Source organism: Ziziphus jujuba, chromosome 9 (assembly GCF_031755915.1).
Source record: "Ziziphus jujuba cultivar Dongzao chromosome 9, ASM3175591v1".
Classification (NCBI taxonomy): Eukaryota; Viridiplantae; Streptophyta; class Magnoliopsida; order Rosales; family Rhamnaceae; genus Ziziphus; species Ziziphus jujuba.
Genome location: NC_083387.1, coordinates 6507585 through 6522801, shown reverse-complemented (window position 1 = coordinate 6522801; position 15217 = coordinate 6507585). Strand labels below are relative to the sequence as shown.

Sequence of the window (15217 nt, the reverse complement as noted above, 5' to 3'; positions counted from 1 at the left end):
ATTTTACAAATTTCTGTTTGATGCCTTAAAAAAAAAAAAAAAAAAAATCGATTTAGATACAATTTAGGTCCGTTCATATGTTCAATAATGCACTGGCACAAAACAACCTAATACCAAACTAAAGGCTTTCTTTGAAGGGTTGGGCTTTTGAAGAACCTTAATTTTGATGTTAATAAAGCTTTAAATGCAAAATTAGCTACACAGAAGTTCATCACAGAACCAGATTGATTTTGGTTTAGGGCCAAGAGGGCTAGATATATTGTACATAGGGAAGGATTTCATGGCTATACAAATACAATCATTTTCAAAGTGGAGGTTCTCTTTATAAGCTTGACTTTCTTATTGTAGGAAGCTGTATATTGTGGTGGCTTGCTTCATGAAGATTATCTAACTGATTGGTAAAAAAGAAGTGCTTTGTATTGACCAAAAAAATAAAAAGGAGATTGAAAATGGTTTGAACAGATTGTCGCAGAGTTGACAAGGTTGGAAGATGAGGAGATTTCAACTTTTTTTCTTCTTTGTCATCTGTGTGGAAGCTGCTTTATTGTTAAAGGTTTGAAATTAAATGGATAAATTAAGAGTTGACCTAAATTCCTGTGTGTAAAACTGATGGCTTTTATCTCTTCTAGCTGCGTATTTAGAGATGAGTTGTCGTGCTGGAGAAGTTACCCAAGGTAGTAGAAATTTTTTTCTTTTGTTTGTTTGATTTCCTTTTGGTGTATTTGATTGTTCTAAGCTTTAAAAAAAAAAGAAAAAAAAGAAAAAAAAAGAAAAAAAAAATCCCATGAATCGCTCGCTACAACACATTGAAATATGAAAAATCATATGAAATCAATTCATTTTAATTTACAACTTTTCAATGAGAAAGAAAATTAGAAGAAAAAAAACTTATGAATATACTTTTTGAGTTTAAGCTCATATAACTGTAAATATAGTACAGTAAAATCATATCACATAGGAAAATAACATTTTATATATTTATTTATTTATTTTTATTGATATTGGAGTCGGAGAATTCCAACTTTGGCTATTGTCCCCAAAAAACGATTAAAAATAGCAACTAATTCACATTAAGATAAAAACATTCCTATCATGTTAGAAATTTTTTAATCACTATTTTAACTGGTCACGCAACATGGGATTTATTCATTGTTTATTATTTCAAATTTTTGTATACGGCAAGGCGAAATATATATATATATATATATATATTTTTTTTTTTTGAAAGAACGGCAAGAAGACTAATATTATTACAGCTTCAACCTGACTTTGGTCAAATTCTCCCTAGCTGGCGTCACACCAATCAATTAATTATTTAACAAGTAAAACAAGCAACAAAATAATATTAATAATTAAAAAAAGTAAAACAAAATTCCCAACCCCCAAACTTTTATTCCTATTTCAGATAAGATATGAACTTTGAGTTTATCGGAGATGCATGATTTATAATATTGAATTAATTTCTGAGTATTTGACTGGACAAAAATATAAAACTTATTATTATTATTATTACTATTTTTGGGTCTGAGAAGCAAAAATAATTAATTACTTAATCAGAAAAAAAGATAGGCCTGAAGTCCACCATCGGGGTGAGGTAGCATCATTTTGCGGCCAACTAATTAGCTTTTATAATTTAGGGAAATTATAGTTCTGGTGGTTCTATTGAAATGCAATTCAGTTGGTAAAACATCACTAGGATCTCAACCTCCTTTTTTAATTTTTTTTTATTTCCTTTATTTATTTATTATTATTCTAAAAGGTAAATTAGATAGCCAATAGTTTTCCATGAAATATCCAACCAAAGCGTAAATTTTAATGTTATGGGTTAGATAAAGTGTTAAATTTCCTATTGATCTACCATCTAATTTAAATTTTTGAACTCATTATTGTGTATGCACTACAAGAATTTGGTTTCAAGTTCTAAGATGTTCAAATTTATATAGAATTGTAACATTCGAATTTTCCCCTTTTTATTATTTTTTTGTTTCTTGATAAAAAATATCCCGAATTAGGAAATTGGGATTTCATACATTGCCTGGAAATTATTATTATTATTATTATTGTTTTTGTTTTTGTTTTCCTATGAACTTGAATACGATGGATGTGAAAAAAACTTGTAAGATATATTTAAGAGATGGATCAGATCAACGTTAACGTTAATATGAGTGATGACGGGATATAAATTTTGTCAAATGTTGACGTTAATGGTCCAGAAGGTCCGCCGTAGTTTCTGTGGAAACAAAAATATATATATATATATATATGTATCTAATATTTTGTTTCGAAAAGTAATATAAATAAAATTTCCATTTAAAAAAATATTCAAAAAATGTTTTTTGATATTTTCAACGCTCGGAAAACGCAGATAGATTTTTTCTCAAATTTCTAGAGGGGCTCTTTCTTTCTCTCTCTATCTATCTATCAGGTGTCACATTGTTCTTGTTGAATTCAAATATTTCAAATTTTCAAACACATTCAAAAGCAGCCAGCTAACAGCTTTGCAGCAGCGTGGCATTACCGTTATTTACATGGAAATGGAGGGTGGCTTAAGTTAATCGAAAGTCATAAACAAAGACACCCTCGCTACCAGGCTTCCCATCTAAGCAAAAACAAACATCAAACATTTCTCTCTCTGCATCTCTCTCTTCTTCTTCTTCTTCTTCTTTCTCCTTCTCTCTTAATAAAATCGACCTCTTCTTCTTCTTCATCTCTCTCTGCAACAAAACCTTCACTGCCGCTCTCTCTTTCTCTTTCTCTTTCTCTCTCTATATCTGTGTGAGACCTTCTGTATCTCTCTCTTGTGGTGGATCAGGGGTTGGGGGATGGGGCAGCAGTCGTTGATCTATAGCTTCGTGGCGCGTGGGACGGTGATCCTGGCAGAGTTCACGGAATTTACAGGCAACTTCACCAGCATAGCATCACAGTGCCTCCAGAAGCTTCCTGCTACCAATAACAAGTTCACCTACAACTGCGATGGACACACCTTCAACTACCTCGTCGATAACGGCTTCAGTAATTTCTCTCTCAGATCTTTTTTTTTTTCCCTAGATTCTGATGCTCTGATCAAGGTCTTGATTATGTTTTTTGGTTTTAATGTTTTTGCTCGATTTGTGGTGCTCTGGAGGTGTTTTTTGTATGACTATGATGCATTTTAATTGTTACTTTAATAGACTTGTATAGCTTTAATGATCAAGCTCGTATTTGTGAGCCTCGTTATATTTAGTTATGACTAGTTCTAGAGGGTTTTGCTGACAAATTGAATGAAGGGAATAGTAAACAGCTCTAGATTGCCTTGATTCATTTCCAGTGAGGTATAACAACCTTACCCACATATAGAAAGTAAGATATTTCTTTGTCAATTTATTTCGTTTTAGGTTGCGTTTTGCTTATTATAGATTCTGTCAGATGGAAGTCGGGAACTAAAAAAGGATTGCTGTTCTGACTTGATGCAAAATTCAGCATTAGTTGCTGGCTTGTGATTTGTGAATGCTCTTTTTTGGGTAAAAGAAATATGAGTTTATGTGTGATTCAAAATCACATGGTACAATACCGTATGGCCTTATTCTTTGGCATTGATGTAATTATGCGAAGTTCATATGCTTGCTTTGTTATATTTTATATTTGCATTGATAAGTTGTAAATAAGAATATCGAAAGGAAGGTTGTGATATCTTATATTTACATTAAGAAGATCAAAGGGAAGATCAGATGCAGGACAAGTACAGTCTCCTCTTTTAGTTTTGAGGGTCCAATTGAAAAGTATACTACTCACTGCTATCGTCTAGAAGAGAAGGTTCAGAATAAGTGGGTCTGTGGGTGTGAAGAGAGTAACACATATTATGCTTATCATTTCTTTCTTTCCTGGAAAATTGGTGCAATTTTTTTGATAGGAGTTTGGACTTGAACTAAGATCATCTTTTGCACGATGCAGCCTACTGTGTGGTTGCAGTTGAGGCCGCAGGACGACAGATTCCCATTGCCTTTCTTGAGCGAATCAAGGAGGACTTTACCAAGAGATATGGAGGAGGAAAAGCTGCAACAGCAGTTGCAAATAGCCTGAGCAAGGAGTTTGGGTAATCAGTTTTTACTTTTTGATGCCCAACTGAATTTGACTTTTGAAAGTTATGATTTTATGTCAATGCAACAATTTGGGGTTATATGTAGGCCCAAATTAAAGGAGCATATGCAGTATTGTATTGATCATCCCGAGGAGATCAGTAAGCTTGCTAAAGTAAAAGCTCAGGTATCAGAAGTTAAAGGAGTTATGATGGAGAACATCGAAAAGGTAAGGAATTATTGTTTTCTTTTATAATTATCAATCTGGTTCTTGAATCCAATTATAGCCTTTTACATTGTACTGGTTCTGTTTCTCATTTTCCCTCACTTCATTTTATTGGATTGAATGATCGAACTGACTTAATGGATCATAATAATGTGTTTAATTTAGACCTATTTGGTGCTGTTATTAATTTTGATTATGTTCTTGGTTTAGGTCCTTGACCGTGGAGAGAAGATTGAACTTCTGGTGGATAAAACAGAAAACCTCCATTCTCAGGTCAGCAAATTCATTTGTTTTTGTTTACCATGGCAATAGGAAAAAGACTAGAAGACTAATATAATTAGACTTGCACATGTAGAAGAGCAGGTTCTGATATTATGTAATTGTTTTTTTCTTTTGGCTAATTGATATTTATGTGACTGGTTATGTCATTGATTTAACCGGTCCTGACTATTGGTTGGCACCAATATTTTCAGATGGAAATTACCAGTTGAATTACTTAGCCAAATACTTAACCCTAAGCAGTGCCAAGCTTTTGCTTTTTATAGTTCATGGACATTCATAATCCCTGATGATAGACAAAATGAAGTTGTGGGTTGGGTTCGATTATTTGTCTTTTGTCACTGTTGGATATACGAGTTTTAAAGTAGTTTTGTGCCTTCTCCATTATGTGAGGTTCAAAAGCATTCTTTGCTGCTTCTTTCTCTGCCTGATTATGCAATGCAACTGTTCATTCATGTGCAGGCACAAGACTTCAGGCAGCAGGGAACCAAGATGAGGAGGAAGATGTGGTTGCAGAATATGAAGATAAAGCTAATAGTTTTGGGTATCTTAATTGCCTTGATTCTTATCATTGTTCTGTCTGCTTGTGGTGGCTTCAATTGTTGATGGTCCTGATTACACTCTTATCAGTATAATCACAAGGATTGGCATTCCCGTTACGGTTTTTCATTGTTGGTCTACTTATAGCTATTTTGTTTACACATTCCTTCTGCTGCAGTTTATATTTTGTAAGACAATGTTTGTATAGTTTGTGCTCTTGAATTCTTTCTCTTCTAGGTTCTTAATGCGTGGAAGGTTTTTGATCCCTTTTGTTCAATTGAATTATACTAATAGATGTGTCAAACATTGTAGCAATTGCAAATGAAAAATCAGTGTGGTTGGTTCATTAACGGTTCCAAACTTTTCAAATTCATTCACTTGAACTTACAATGTCGTGGATATTATGTTCAAGTTCTTTTTCTTTAATCAAAATTTTTTAGGTGCATGATAGTAGCATTATTGTACCAATTTAACAGCACAAACGACTGATAACCCTGCGCTTGTAAGTAGAAAATGTTATGGCTTTAATATAAAAAGATCTGGAGACTGCCTGATTGCCTGTAGAAAATACATTAAGATAATTTCTTTTCCAAAGATAAAAAGAAAATATGCAGATTAAGCGTGCCTCTATAAGATCCCCCAAATACAAAAATGTGAAAGTAGTCCAATTTCTTGTTAATTTATGGACTGAATTTGAAGGACAAAGGATGGGCACATCTAAAATCAATCTCTCATATATTTTATCTCCATGTTGTCTATCAGCCTAACCTTTCCAAACCAGGCAGCAACGCAAAACACAACAGGACTTCTGATCTCTTCCACTTCCCCCAAACTTTCTTGGTCTACAATCTGTTAGCAAAAGACGAACATGAAGTTAGAAAATTCCTAGCATAATCAAATAACGAAGCACTATTTCCTTATCCATCTAAAATTCTCAATTAGTCCAAAAGAAGCATCATTCCTAGGTGAGGTGAATGTTAAGAGCATCACCTCAGCATAATCAATTCTTCCACCAGCTTCTTCTATTGCTTTGATGACCACGTCTCTTAATTCTCTACAATTAACTTGACCCTTTTCTGCAGCCAATCTAGCTCTTGACAATGAACTATTTATGGACAAAGCCTGGAGATGACAAAAAAGTAGAAAGAAAATTTCAAAAAAAAAAAAAAAAAAAAAATACACCATTATATATATGAAATTGCATATCCATTACCTGAAAACCCTTATCAACAAAACTAAGAAAGTTGAGGAGAAACTAGATATTTCATATTTTATTGAGCAAGGCACTAAACCCAACAAAAGGTTTTAAAAGGAATTTGGAAACTAAAAGATCGAAATTTAGAGACCTTTTCCCTTGCTTCAGGTGAGAGGTGCACATTGCGTGAACTCATTGCAAGACCATCAGTCTCACGCATTATCTCAGAACCTATTATTTTTATGGAAAAATCAAGATCCCGAACCTGCATGAATTCAAGAAATTGATTTATCAATATAGCAGTTCTATAAAGTTACTACATGTTACTATAAAACTGAAATTGCTACAATCCAATAAACAGATTACTATACATTAACCAGGTTTTAACGTGGTCAGGTTCAAAAGAACTAGCCATAGCAAGATTCTGGAACTAACTAGTACTAGATATTTAAAGATGAACATCTTAATAAAGTTTTGTAGGCATTGGGTACATGGAATGTTAAAAAAAATAACATTTTTGCAAACTTTTTCAAAAAAGCAATCATTTTTTCACAAATTTGGTTGTTTGTCTTCCCCACGAAAAAAAGAGAAAAAAGAAAGAACTCAGAACTCACCATCCGCTGAATAACTCGCCATTGCTGATAATCCTTCTTCCCAAACACAGCAATATCAGGCTCAACTACATTAAACAACTTGGTGACAATGGTGGCAACCCCTCTAAAGAAAACTGGCCTACTCTTTCCACACAAACCATTTTCCAACCTCTCAACTCTAACCCATGTTTCATGACCCAATCCCCCATCTTCCACACAGGAAACGACACCAACCTTTTTCTCTTTAGCCCCTTCTCTATCCACTCCACCAGAACCAGTTTTTGATCCATAATCATAGAGACTATAGGGATGAAACACAGCATCAACACCACCGGGAACAGACATGAGCTTTTGGATATCACCATGAAAGTCGGATGGGTATGTGGAAAGGTCCTCAGAGGGAGAGAACTGACCTGGATTGATATAGATTGAGACTACTATAATCTGGGCGTGCTTTTGGGCTTCTTTGATGAGTGATATATGACCTTCATGGAGGTATCCCATAGTGGGTACCAAGCCAATAGTCTTGCCTTGGGATCTCATGGCCCTTGACCAATTCCTCATCTTGTCTTTGTCCTCTATTATCACTGGATTTTTATTCGCCATCGGCATTAAGAAACTAGGAAAGCTTTTGCTGTGTTTGTTTTCCAAGAATTTGGGGTTGGTGGACATTTTTCAGGAGGAGAAAAAATTCCAGGAATTTAATTTTTACAGGTGAACAGACAGGTATTGAATGAAAAGCTTGAAGGAAATTATGACGAGATGGCTTAAAAATGAAATTGAGGAAGCTAGTGTATACGGGCGTATGGCGGCTCGTTCTTTTCTTGGTATATATATAGATGGCGGCATTTTTCATTCTAAATATATATAATATTATTTTTTTGTCCATTTCGGATTCCGAGGTTCGGTGGGACACTTCAGCTTCAATCGTTGAATAAAATTTTCAATCTTGACTTTTTTTTTTTTTTTTTTGCCCTTTTATAAATAAAAACCTCTCTATCTCTTAGCAAAATGAATAAATAAATAAAATAAGATCCAATAATAAACAAAAGACTAATAAACACATTTATATGTGGATAACAAAACTAGACTAATGAAGGAGCTATCATGTTACTCACTTGTGTCATGCAATGCAATGGAAATCTGAACGTGTCCTTTGGGAATTATGCTTAATTTCATAAACTATTCAATTTTATTAATTAAGGTTTGACTAGCAACTGCTTTCTTTGACTTCTCGCAGGAAGGATTTCTAATGCAAGGTATCGTTTCCATGGCCATGGCTTCTCCTTCTCCATGATCATCATCACGGGTCGTCCATCGCCTCCATCGCAAGCACCACAAGTAGTTTTCTTTATGCCAAATCTGTCCATACTCGAAACATCAAATTTCATAAATATCCCTGTCACTCTCTCTCTCTCTGATTAGCTAGTAAAACATATATTATGTTTTACTCATCAATCAGTTTTCTCTTACTCGGCAGAATCATCAACCTTCTCTCTCTCTCTCTCTCGCTCGCTCAGTTTTCTAATTCCCAGAGAAAGTCTACAAATATGTCTCCAAACCCACCCAATGTTTCCAATTATACCATCTCCAAAATCAATTGCAATCTTAACTAAAACTTTTTTTGAAATATTATTCTATCCTTCTAGAGAAAACCTCCCGCCTAAATCCTGACCCCGCTTTTTTTTATTTCCCTCCAAAATAAAAAATAATAATAATAAAAATCCTCACCCTTTTGTAGAAGATATTTATGGAAATTTGAATTTACTATTAGTGTAATGTTATTTTTTTTGCTGTCATAAGTTGCTTTGTAATAATTAGTTACTGTACTTTGTAGGTAGCCAAAGTATGGCTTGTCTTTTGGCAATATGATTACCGCAGTAGTAAGTGAAAATTAGGTGGTTTACTGTTTCTGAAAACTTGTGATTAAGCTTCTTTCTCTTTTGTTTTGCTGTATTTTTTGTTCCAAAAAATCCAACAAATGATATCAGAGCCCTAATGATCTTAGAGAGGCTGTGAGTGAAATAATAAAAAATACAAGAAACCTTCCTTCTACCTTTCCTTCCTTTTAAATGGTTTCAACTCATTTTTTTGCTCCATCACCTCCTATATTTTCTGGAAAAAATTATGCCATGTGGTCTATAAAAATGAAAGCTTACCTTCAAGCTTTTGACTTGTGGGAAGTAGTAGAGACCGAAAGAAATCCTCCCCCTTTGACAACAAATCCCACTATTGCTCAAATAAAGCAACATAGTGAGGAGGTTGCTAAAAAATTTAAGGCTTTATCTGTCTTACATGCTGGTGTTTTAGAAGTGATGTTCACCAGAATTATGGCTTGCATTACAGCTAAAGAGTTTTGGGACAAGCTGAAAGAAGAGTTCCAGGGAAGTGCAAGAACAAGATAAATGCAGGTATTGAACTTGAGGAGGGAGTTAGAAACTTTAAGAATGAAGGATTCCGAGTTGGTAAAAGACTTTATTGACAGACTTATGAAAGTAGTAAACTAGATCAGAATTCTTGGAGAGGAACTAAGAGATAGAAGAGTGGTGGAGAAAGTGCTGGTCAGCTTACCAAAAAAGTTCAAAGCAAAGATATCATCCTTGGAGGAGTCAAGAGATTATCAGATTTCTTTGTCAGAGCTTGTTAATGCTTTACAAGCAACTGAACAAAGAAGATCTATAAGACAAGAAGAAACCTCAGAAATTGCTTTTTTAGCATTACAAAAAGGTAAGGCTCTAGCAAACAATAATCAAAGGAAGCAATAAGGTGGAGGAAGTAATGTCAAAGGAAAACATGGTACTGGTACAAGCAGATAAGGTGAAAGAAAGAAGTTTACGAAGTGCTCTTATTGTAAAAAGGACAACCATCCTGAAAAATATTATTAGTTTAGGCCAAATGTTCAATGTAGAGTTTGCAAACAACTGGGACATATTGAAAAAGTTTGCAAAAACAAAGGAGGACCAGTGCAACAAGCACACCAAGTACAAGTTGCTGATGAAGCATGGCAAAGTGAGGAAATGCTATTTGTTGCTATATGTCATGTAGAAAACGGCAGCAAAGAAGCTTGGTTGGTGGATAATAGCTGCACTCAACATATGACTCATGATGCTAATCTCTTCAAGACCTTGGATAGAAGCTTTGTTTCCAAAGTGCAAATAGGAAATGGAGATTTTATTCAAGTTCAAGGCAAAGGAGAAGTGGCTGTGGAAATTTCAACAGGTACTAAACTCATTTTAAATATGTTATATGTACCCGAAATTAATCAAAGCTTGTTAAGTGTAGGACAAATACTTGAAAATGGATATTATTTGAATTTTCAAAATAAGTCTTGCATAATATATGATCAACATGGAAGTGAAATTCTAAATGTTGGAATGAAAGATAAAAGCTTTATGGTAGAGTGGAACAAGAAGGGAAATAATGTTTTTTATGCCAAAACTAGTGATGAATCTAAGTTGTGGCATAAAAGACTTGGTCATTTAACTATGACTCTCTGAATCTAATGCATGAAAAGAAATTGGTGGAGAATATGCCTGCTGTTAGCAAAAACCTAGAAGTGTGTGAAGTGTGTCAGCTTGGTAAGCAACAAAGGCTGCCATTCCTTCGAAAGGCGCTTGGAGAGCCTCTGAAAAGCTTCAGTTAATTCATAGTGATGTATGTGGACCTATGAGTGAGAATTCTATCAACGGTAGTAGATATTTTCTCACTTTCATAGACGATTTCTCCAGAATGTGTTGGGTGTATTTTCTGAAACAAAAATCTGAAGTTGCTGAGATTTTCACCAGCTTTAAAGCCATGGTAGAAAATCAAGCAAAATGTAGCACCAAGGTGATACGATCTGATAATGGGACTAAATATACAGCTCAAAAGTTTGAGTTGCAATGCAAAGAAGCTAGAATTCAACATCAGCTGACCTCTCCCTATACTCCTCAGCAAAATGGGGTTAGTGAGAGGAAGAACATGACTATTATGGAGATGTGAAGATGCTTGTTGGTTGAGAACCAATTACCAAAGAAGTTTTGGACTGAAACAATAAATACCTCAGTGTATTTGCTAAATAGATTACCAACTAAAGCATTGGAGTTTAAAACTCCATATGAGGTGTGGTATGGGGTCAAGCCTACTGTGGAGCATTTGAAGATATTTGGGAGCATTTGTTATACACATGTTCCTGAAATTAAGAGAGACAAGTTGGATCAAAAAGCTGATATGGAAATTTTCGTTGGTTACAGCAGCAACACATAAGGGTACAGAGTATATCATTAGAAAACTAACAACCTAATTGTTAGTAGGAATGTTAAAGTTGATGAAGCTGCTGTTTGGAATTGGGAAAAGAGTGAAGTTCAAGCCTTAGAAAAGAATTTTATCCAAGAACATGACGAGATTCAGGATGAGAATGATTCAAATGATGAAGATGCTGTTGGAATCCGAGGTACAAGATTCTTGACTGATGTATATGAGAAAAGCATCCGAGATACAAGACCTTTGACTGATGCATTCGAGGTACAAGACCTCTGACTGATGCATCTGAGATAAGCATCCGAGGCACAAGACCCTTCACTGATGCGTCCGAAAGAAGTGTCCGAGATACAAGACACCTATTTGATATCCGAGATACAAGATCCTTGTTCGATGTCCGAGCTATAAGACCCCTGTCCGATGTCCGAGATACAAGATTCATGTCCGATGTCCGAGCTATAAGACCCCTGTCCGATGTCCGAGATATAAGATCCCTGTCCGATGTCCAAGATACAAGACTCCTATCCGATGTCCGAGCTATAAGACCCCTGTCTGATGTCCGAAATACAAGATCCTTGTCTAATGTCCGAGCTATAAGACCTCTATCCGATGTTCGAGGTACAAGACCCTTGAATGATGAATATGAAAGATGGAACCTAGCATTGTGTGATCCAATTACTTTCAATGATGCAAATCAGTTCGAGACATGGAGAGAGGCCATGAAAACGGAAATCAATATGATAAGCAAAAACAAAACTTGGAAATTGGTGAACAAACCCCAAGGCAAAAAGGCCATTGGAGTAAAATGGGTCTTTAGGACCAAGGTCAATGCTGATGGTACAATAAATAAGCATAAAGCAAGATTGGTAGTTAAAGGTTATGTGCAGCAACCTGGTATTGATTATGGAGATACGTTTGCACTAGTTGCGAGACATGAAGCAATCAGATTTCTACTAGCACTTGCCGCTCAAAAGGGCTGGAAAGTTTACCATTTAGATGTGAAATTTGCATTTCTAAATGGTTACTTGCAGGAAGAAGTATATGTTAAACAACCTGAAGGCTTTGTTGTTTAAGGAAAGGAAGACAAGGTTTATAAATTGCATAAGGCTCTTTATAGCTTGAAACAAGCTCCTAAAGCTTGGTATAGCAGAACTGGCTCATACCTTGTTGGAAAAGGATTTAAAAGGAGTGAGAATGAGCCTACTTTGTACGTGAAGTCAGGTTCAAATGATGAAAAATTGATTGTTTCTCTATATGTTGATGACTTGTTTGTTCCAGGAGGAGATTCATAAAGTGTGTTGGAGTTTGAATCTAAAATGAAAAAAGTATTTAAAATGTCAGATTTAGGAGTGATAAACTACTTTCTTGGCATGGAGATATATCAATTTAGTCATGGCATTTTCTTATCCCAAAAGAAGTATGTTGTGGAACTACTAAAAAAGTTTGACATGGAGAAGTGTAATCCAGTTGACACTCCAATGGTTTACAATAAAAAATTTGAACTTGAAGATGGTGCTGCCAAGATTGAAGTTTCAACTTATAGAAGCCTTATTGGAAGTTTGCTGTATTTATGTGCTTCTTGACCTAACATTATGTTTTTTGTGAGTCTGCTTTCCAGATCTATGCATGCTCCATCACATATGCATTATTCTGCAGCTAAAAGAATGCTAAGGTACATTAGAGGCACCATAGACTATGGTATTTTGTTTTTTGAAGCAAGAAGAAGGCAAGTTGATGGGCTATGTTGATAGTGATTGGGCTGGAAGCATGGAGGATTCAAAAAGTACTTGAAGATACTTATTTTCTCTTGGTTCAGGTCCTTTTTCATAGAGCTCACAAAAACAGGGTTCAGTTGCTCAATCCACAACTGAAGTTGAATATATCACTGCTACTGCTGCTTCAAATCAAGCTTTATGGCTAAGGAAGTTGTTTGTTGATTTAAATAAAAGGCAAGAAGAAGCTACCACAATATACTGTGATAACAAGTCTGCAATTTTCATTGTTGAAAATCCAGATCAACATAGAAGAACAAAGCATATTCCAGTCAAATATCATGCTGTGAGAGAAGCTGAAAGAAATGGTGAAGTGAAGCTGGTTCATTGCAGTTCTGAGGTCCAACTTACTGATATTTTGACAAAAGCTTTGCCAAGAAACATGTTTGAAACATTAAGAAATGATCTTAGTGTTTCCAGCAAAAGTGCCAAAGAGGAGTGTTAGTGTAATGTCACTTTTGTTGCTGTCATAAGTTGTTTTGTAATGATTAGTTACTGTACTTTCAGTTTTTGATAAAAACACTGTTATATTAGGTAGCCAAAATATGGCTTGTCTTTTAGCAATATGATTACCGTTGTACTAGGTGAAAATTAGATTGTTTACTGTTTCTGAAAACTTGTAGTTATATGCTATATCCATAATGAACGAGGGTGTTGAGACCACACCAATTTAAGCTTCTTTCTCTTTGGTTTTGCTGTGTTTTTTATTCCAAAAAATCCAACATTTACTTTCTTTAATTATTATTGTTTTTTAATATATTAAACACTGGGTTTCATTTAAATATAATTGTTTCTCTATTATTATTTTCTTTTAAACCTTGGATTTTTGGGAGAATTTTTTAAAGATTTCTTTTAGGGTTTAAGATCTGGGATCTGTGGTATTGGATATCAGCTCAGATGAAGAACAGGACTCCGATGATGTTGTGGTCGTGGGTGAGGTCAACCAAAAGCCGAGGTCAAAAGTCTTGGAGGCGGACAATGAAAGATGTGGACGATGATTGTGTGGTTTTGGATGGTGACCCTCATAATAAACCTGTTGACTATTCGGCCATTGAGATTGGGTTTGGGTTGGACGAGTTGCTAATCGTTGGTGAGAAGGGTCAGGTATGTATGTATCAATCAAATTTATGTTTAGTTTGAAGTGGTTTATTACTGTCTCATGAATTTGCCAGGAATATATTGCGTGTTTGCTTGGTAGATGTGTACAACTGAGTTAATTCAGCTGAGCTGCATCATCTTTTACTGATTGGTTTTATATTTAATAAAATTCCCACCCACACCTCCCCCTGTTTTTTTTTTTCATTATCCAATTGAGTGTTCCCATTGTCGTCTTGTACCATAAATCCCTTGTCCTTTGATATGGCTGGGATATCTGTTGCCATCCTTTAATTAGTTCTTTTGGACATTTGGATGCAGATTGCATGCAGAGACTGCCCTCATTCCCGGCATCTTTGTGTCAGTTTTCCTTTCAGTACTACCCCTCACGATAGACACTGCAACCAGGTAAATTAGATCACTCTGCTCATAGGTATATGGCTTATGGAATTGGAAAATATTAGGCAGAGCATGTTCTAGTAATTACTGTTATGTAAATTGCAGTGTCACTATTATGTTTGTGACTCGCTTGCACCATGTGTAAGTTGGGGCAATGGCATCTCCAGTACAGACCATTGTCATGCCACTGATAAAGATGAGACGTGGAAAATTCAGAGAAGAAACTTCAAGTTTGGGAAAAATTGCAACAACATTATCTGCTTCAAAAATCTAGGATACTTGCTTACCTAGTTCCCTGCCTCACCTTAACCAGGTTGCACCAGTAGTCAATATTAGTAGTGCGAGTAAGTCACCTAGCCCATTAAAACAGAATCAAGTTTCTAGGCCTGCTGTTGCTAATGCTATCCATGTTTCCTCCTCATCTAATAACTTGACTGTATATATCCAAGAAAAAGTTAAGAAGAAAACTTGAAGCTAGAGGATTTGTTACGACTAACAATGGATTCGAGCTAGGATATGACTTTGTCTGCATATATCCAACAAACAGTTAGAAGCGGACTCCAAGCTAATGGATTTGTTATGACTAACAGTGGATGGCAACTACGATCCAACTTGTCTGCCTCAAATATCACAAGTACTCAAAGTTAGAAGCCAACTTCCAGCTCCAGGATTTGTTAAGAACGAGAACAAATTCCTACCTCGCTTGTAATTTTAACATTTGGAGGGGCAAATTTCATCACATGGATAATTTCGATCCCAAGTTTTTCCATTCTTGTACAAATTGTCAAAAGGCCACGATGATGTGCAATTTAGACCATTAACAA

General features: G+C 35.3%; 3 protein-coding genes across 3 annotated transcripts; 2 read left to right on the top strand and 1 right to left on the bottom strand.

The window, feature by feature from the left end:
• The first annotated feature begins 2395 nt into the window (after positions 1 to 2395).
• Positions 2396 to 5446, top strand: LOC107426772 (vesicle-associated membrane protein 722). Its single transcript, XM_016037046.4, has 5 exons — positions 2396 to 3012; positions 3931 to 4072; positions 4164 to 4284; positions 4492 to 4554; positions 5023 to 5446. Exons 1-5 carry the CDS (start codon positions 2823 to 2825, stop codon positions 5164 to 5166), a joined length of 660 nt encoding a protein of 219 aa, XP_015892532.1. The 5' UTR covers positions 2396 to 2822; the 3' UTR covers positions 5167 to 5446.
• A 226-nt stretch (positions 5447 to 5672) lies between these two features.
• LOC107426771 (pantoate--beta-alanine ligase) lies at positions 5673 to 7718 on the bottom strand. The gene is made up of 4 exons (XM_016037044.4): positions 6910 to 7718; positions 6447 to 6560; positions 6091 to 6222; positions 5673 to 5949 (listed from the first exon to the last, which is right to left on the bottom strand). The coding sequence occupies exons 1-4, from the start codon at positions 7558 to 7560 to the stop codon at positions 5824 to 5826; spliced, it is 1023 nt and encodes a 340-aa protein (XP_015892530.3). The 5' UTR covers positions 7561 to 7718; the 3' UTR covers positions 5673 to 5823.
• Positions 7719 to 13579: 5861 nt separating this feature from the next.
• On the top strand, positions 13580 to 15217 carry LOC132799544 (RPM1 interacting protein 13-like). Its single transcript, XM_060811622.1, has 3 exons — positions 13580 to 14003; positions 14316 to 14402; positions 14499 to 15217. Exons 1-3 carry the CDS (start codon positions 13797 to 13799, stop codon positions 14682 to 14684), a joined length of 480 nt encoding a protein of 159 aa, XP_060667605.1. The 5' UTR covers positions 13580 to 13796; the 3' UTR covers positions 14685 to 15217.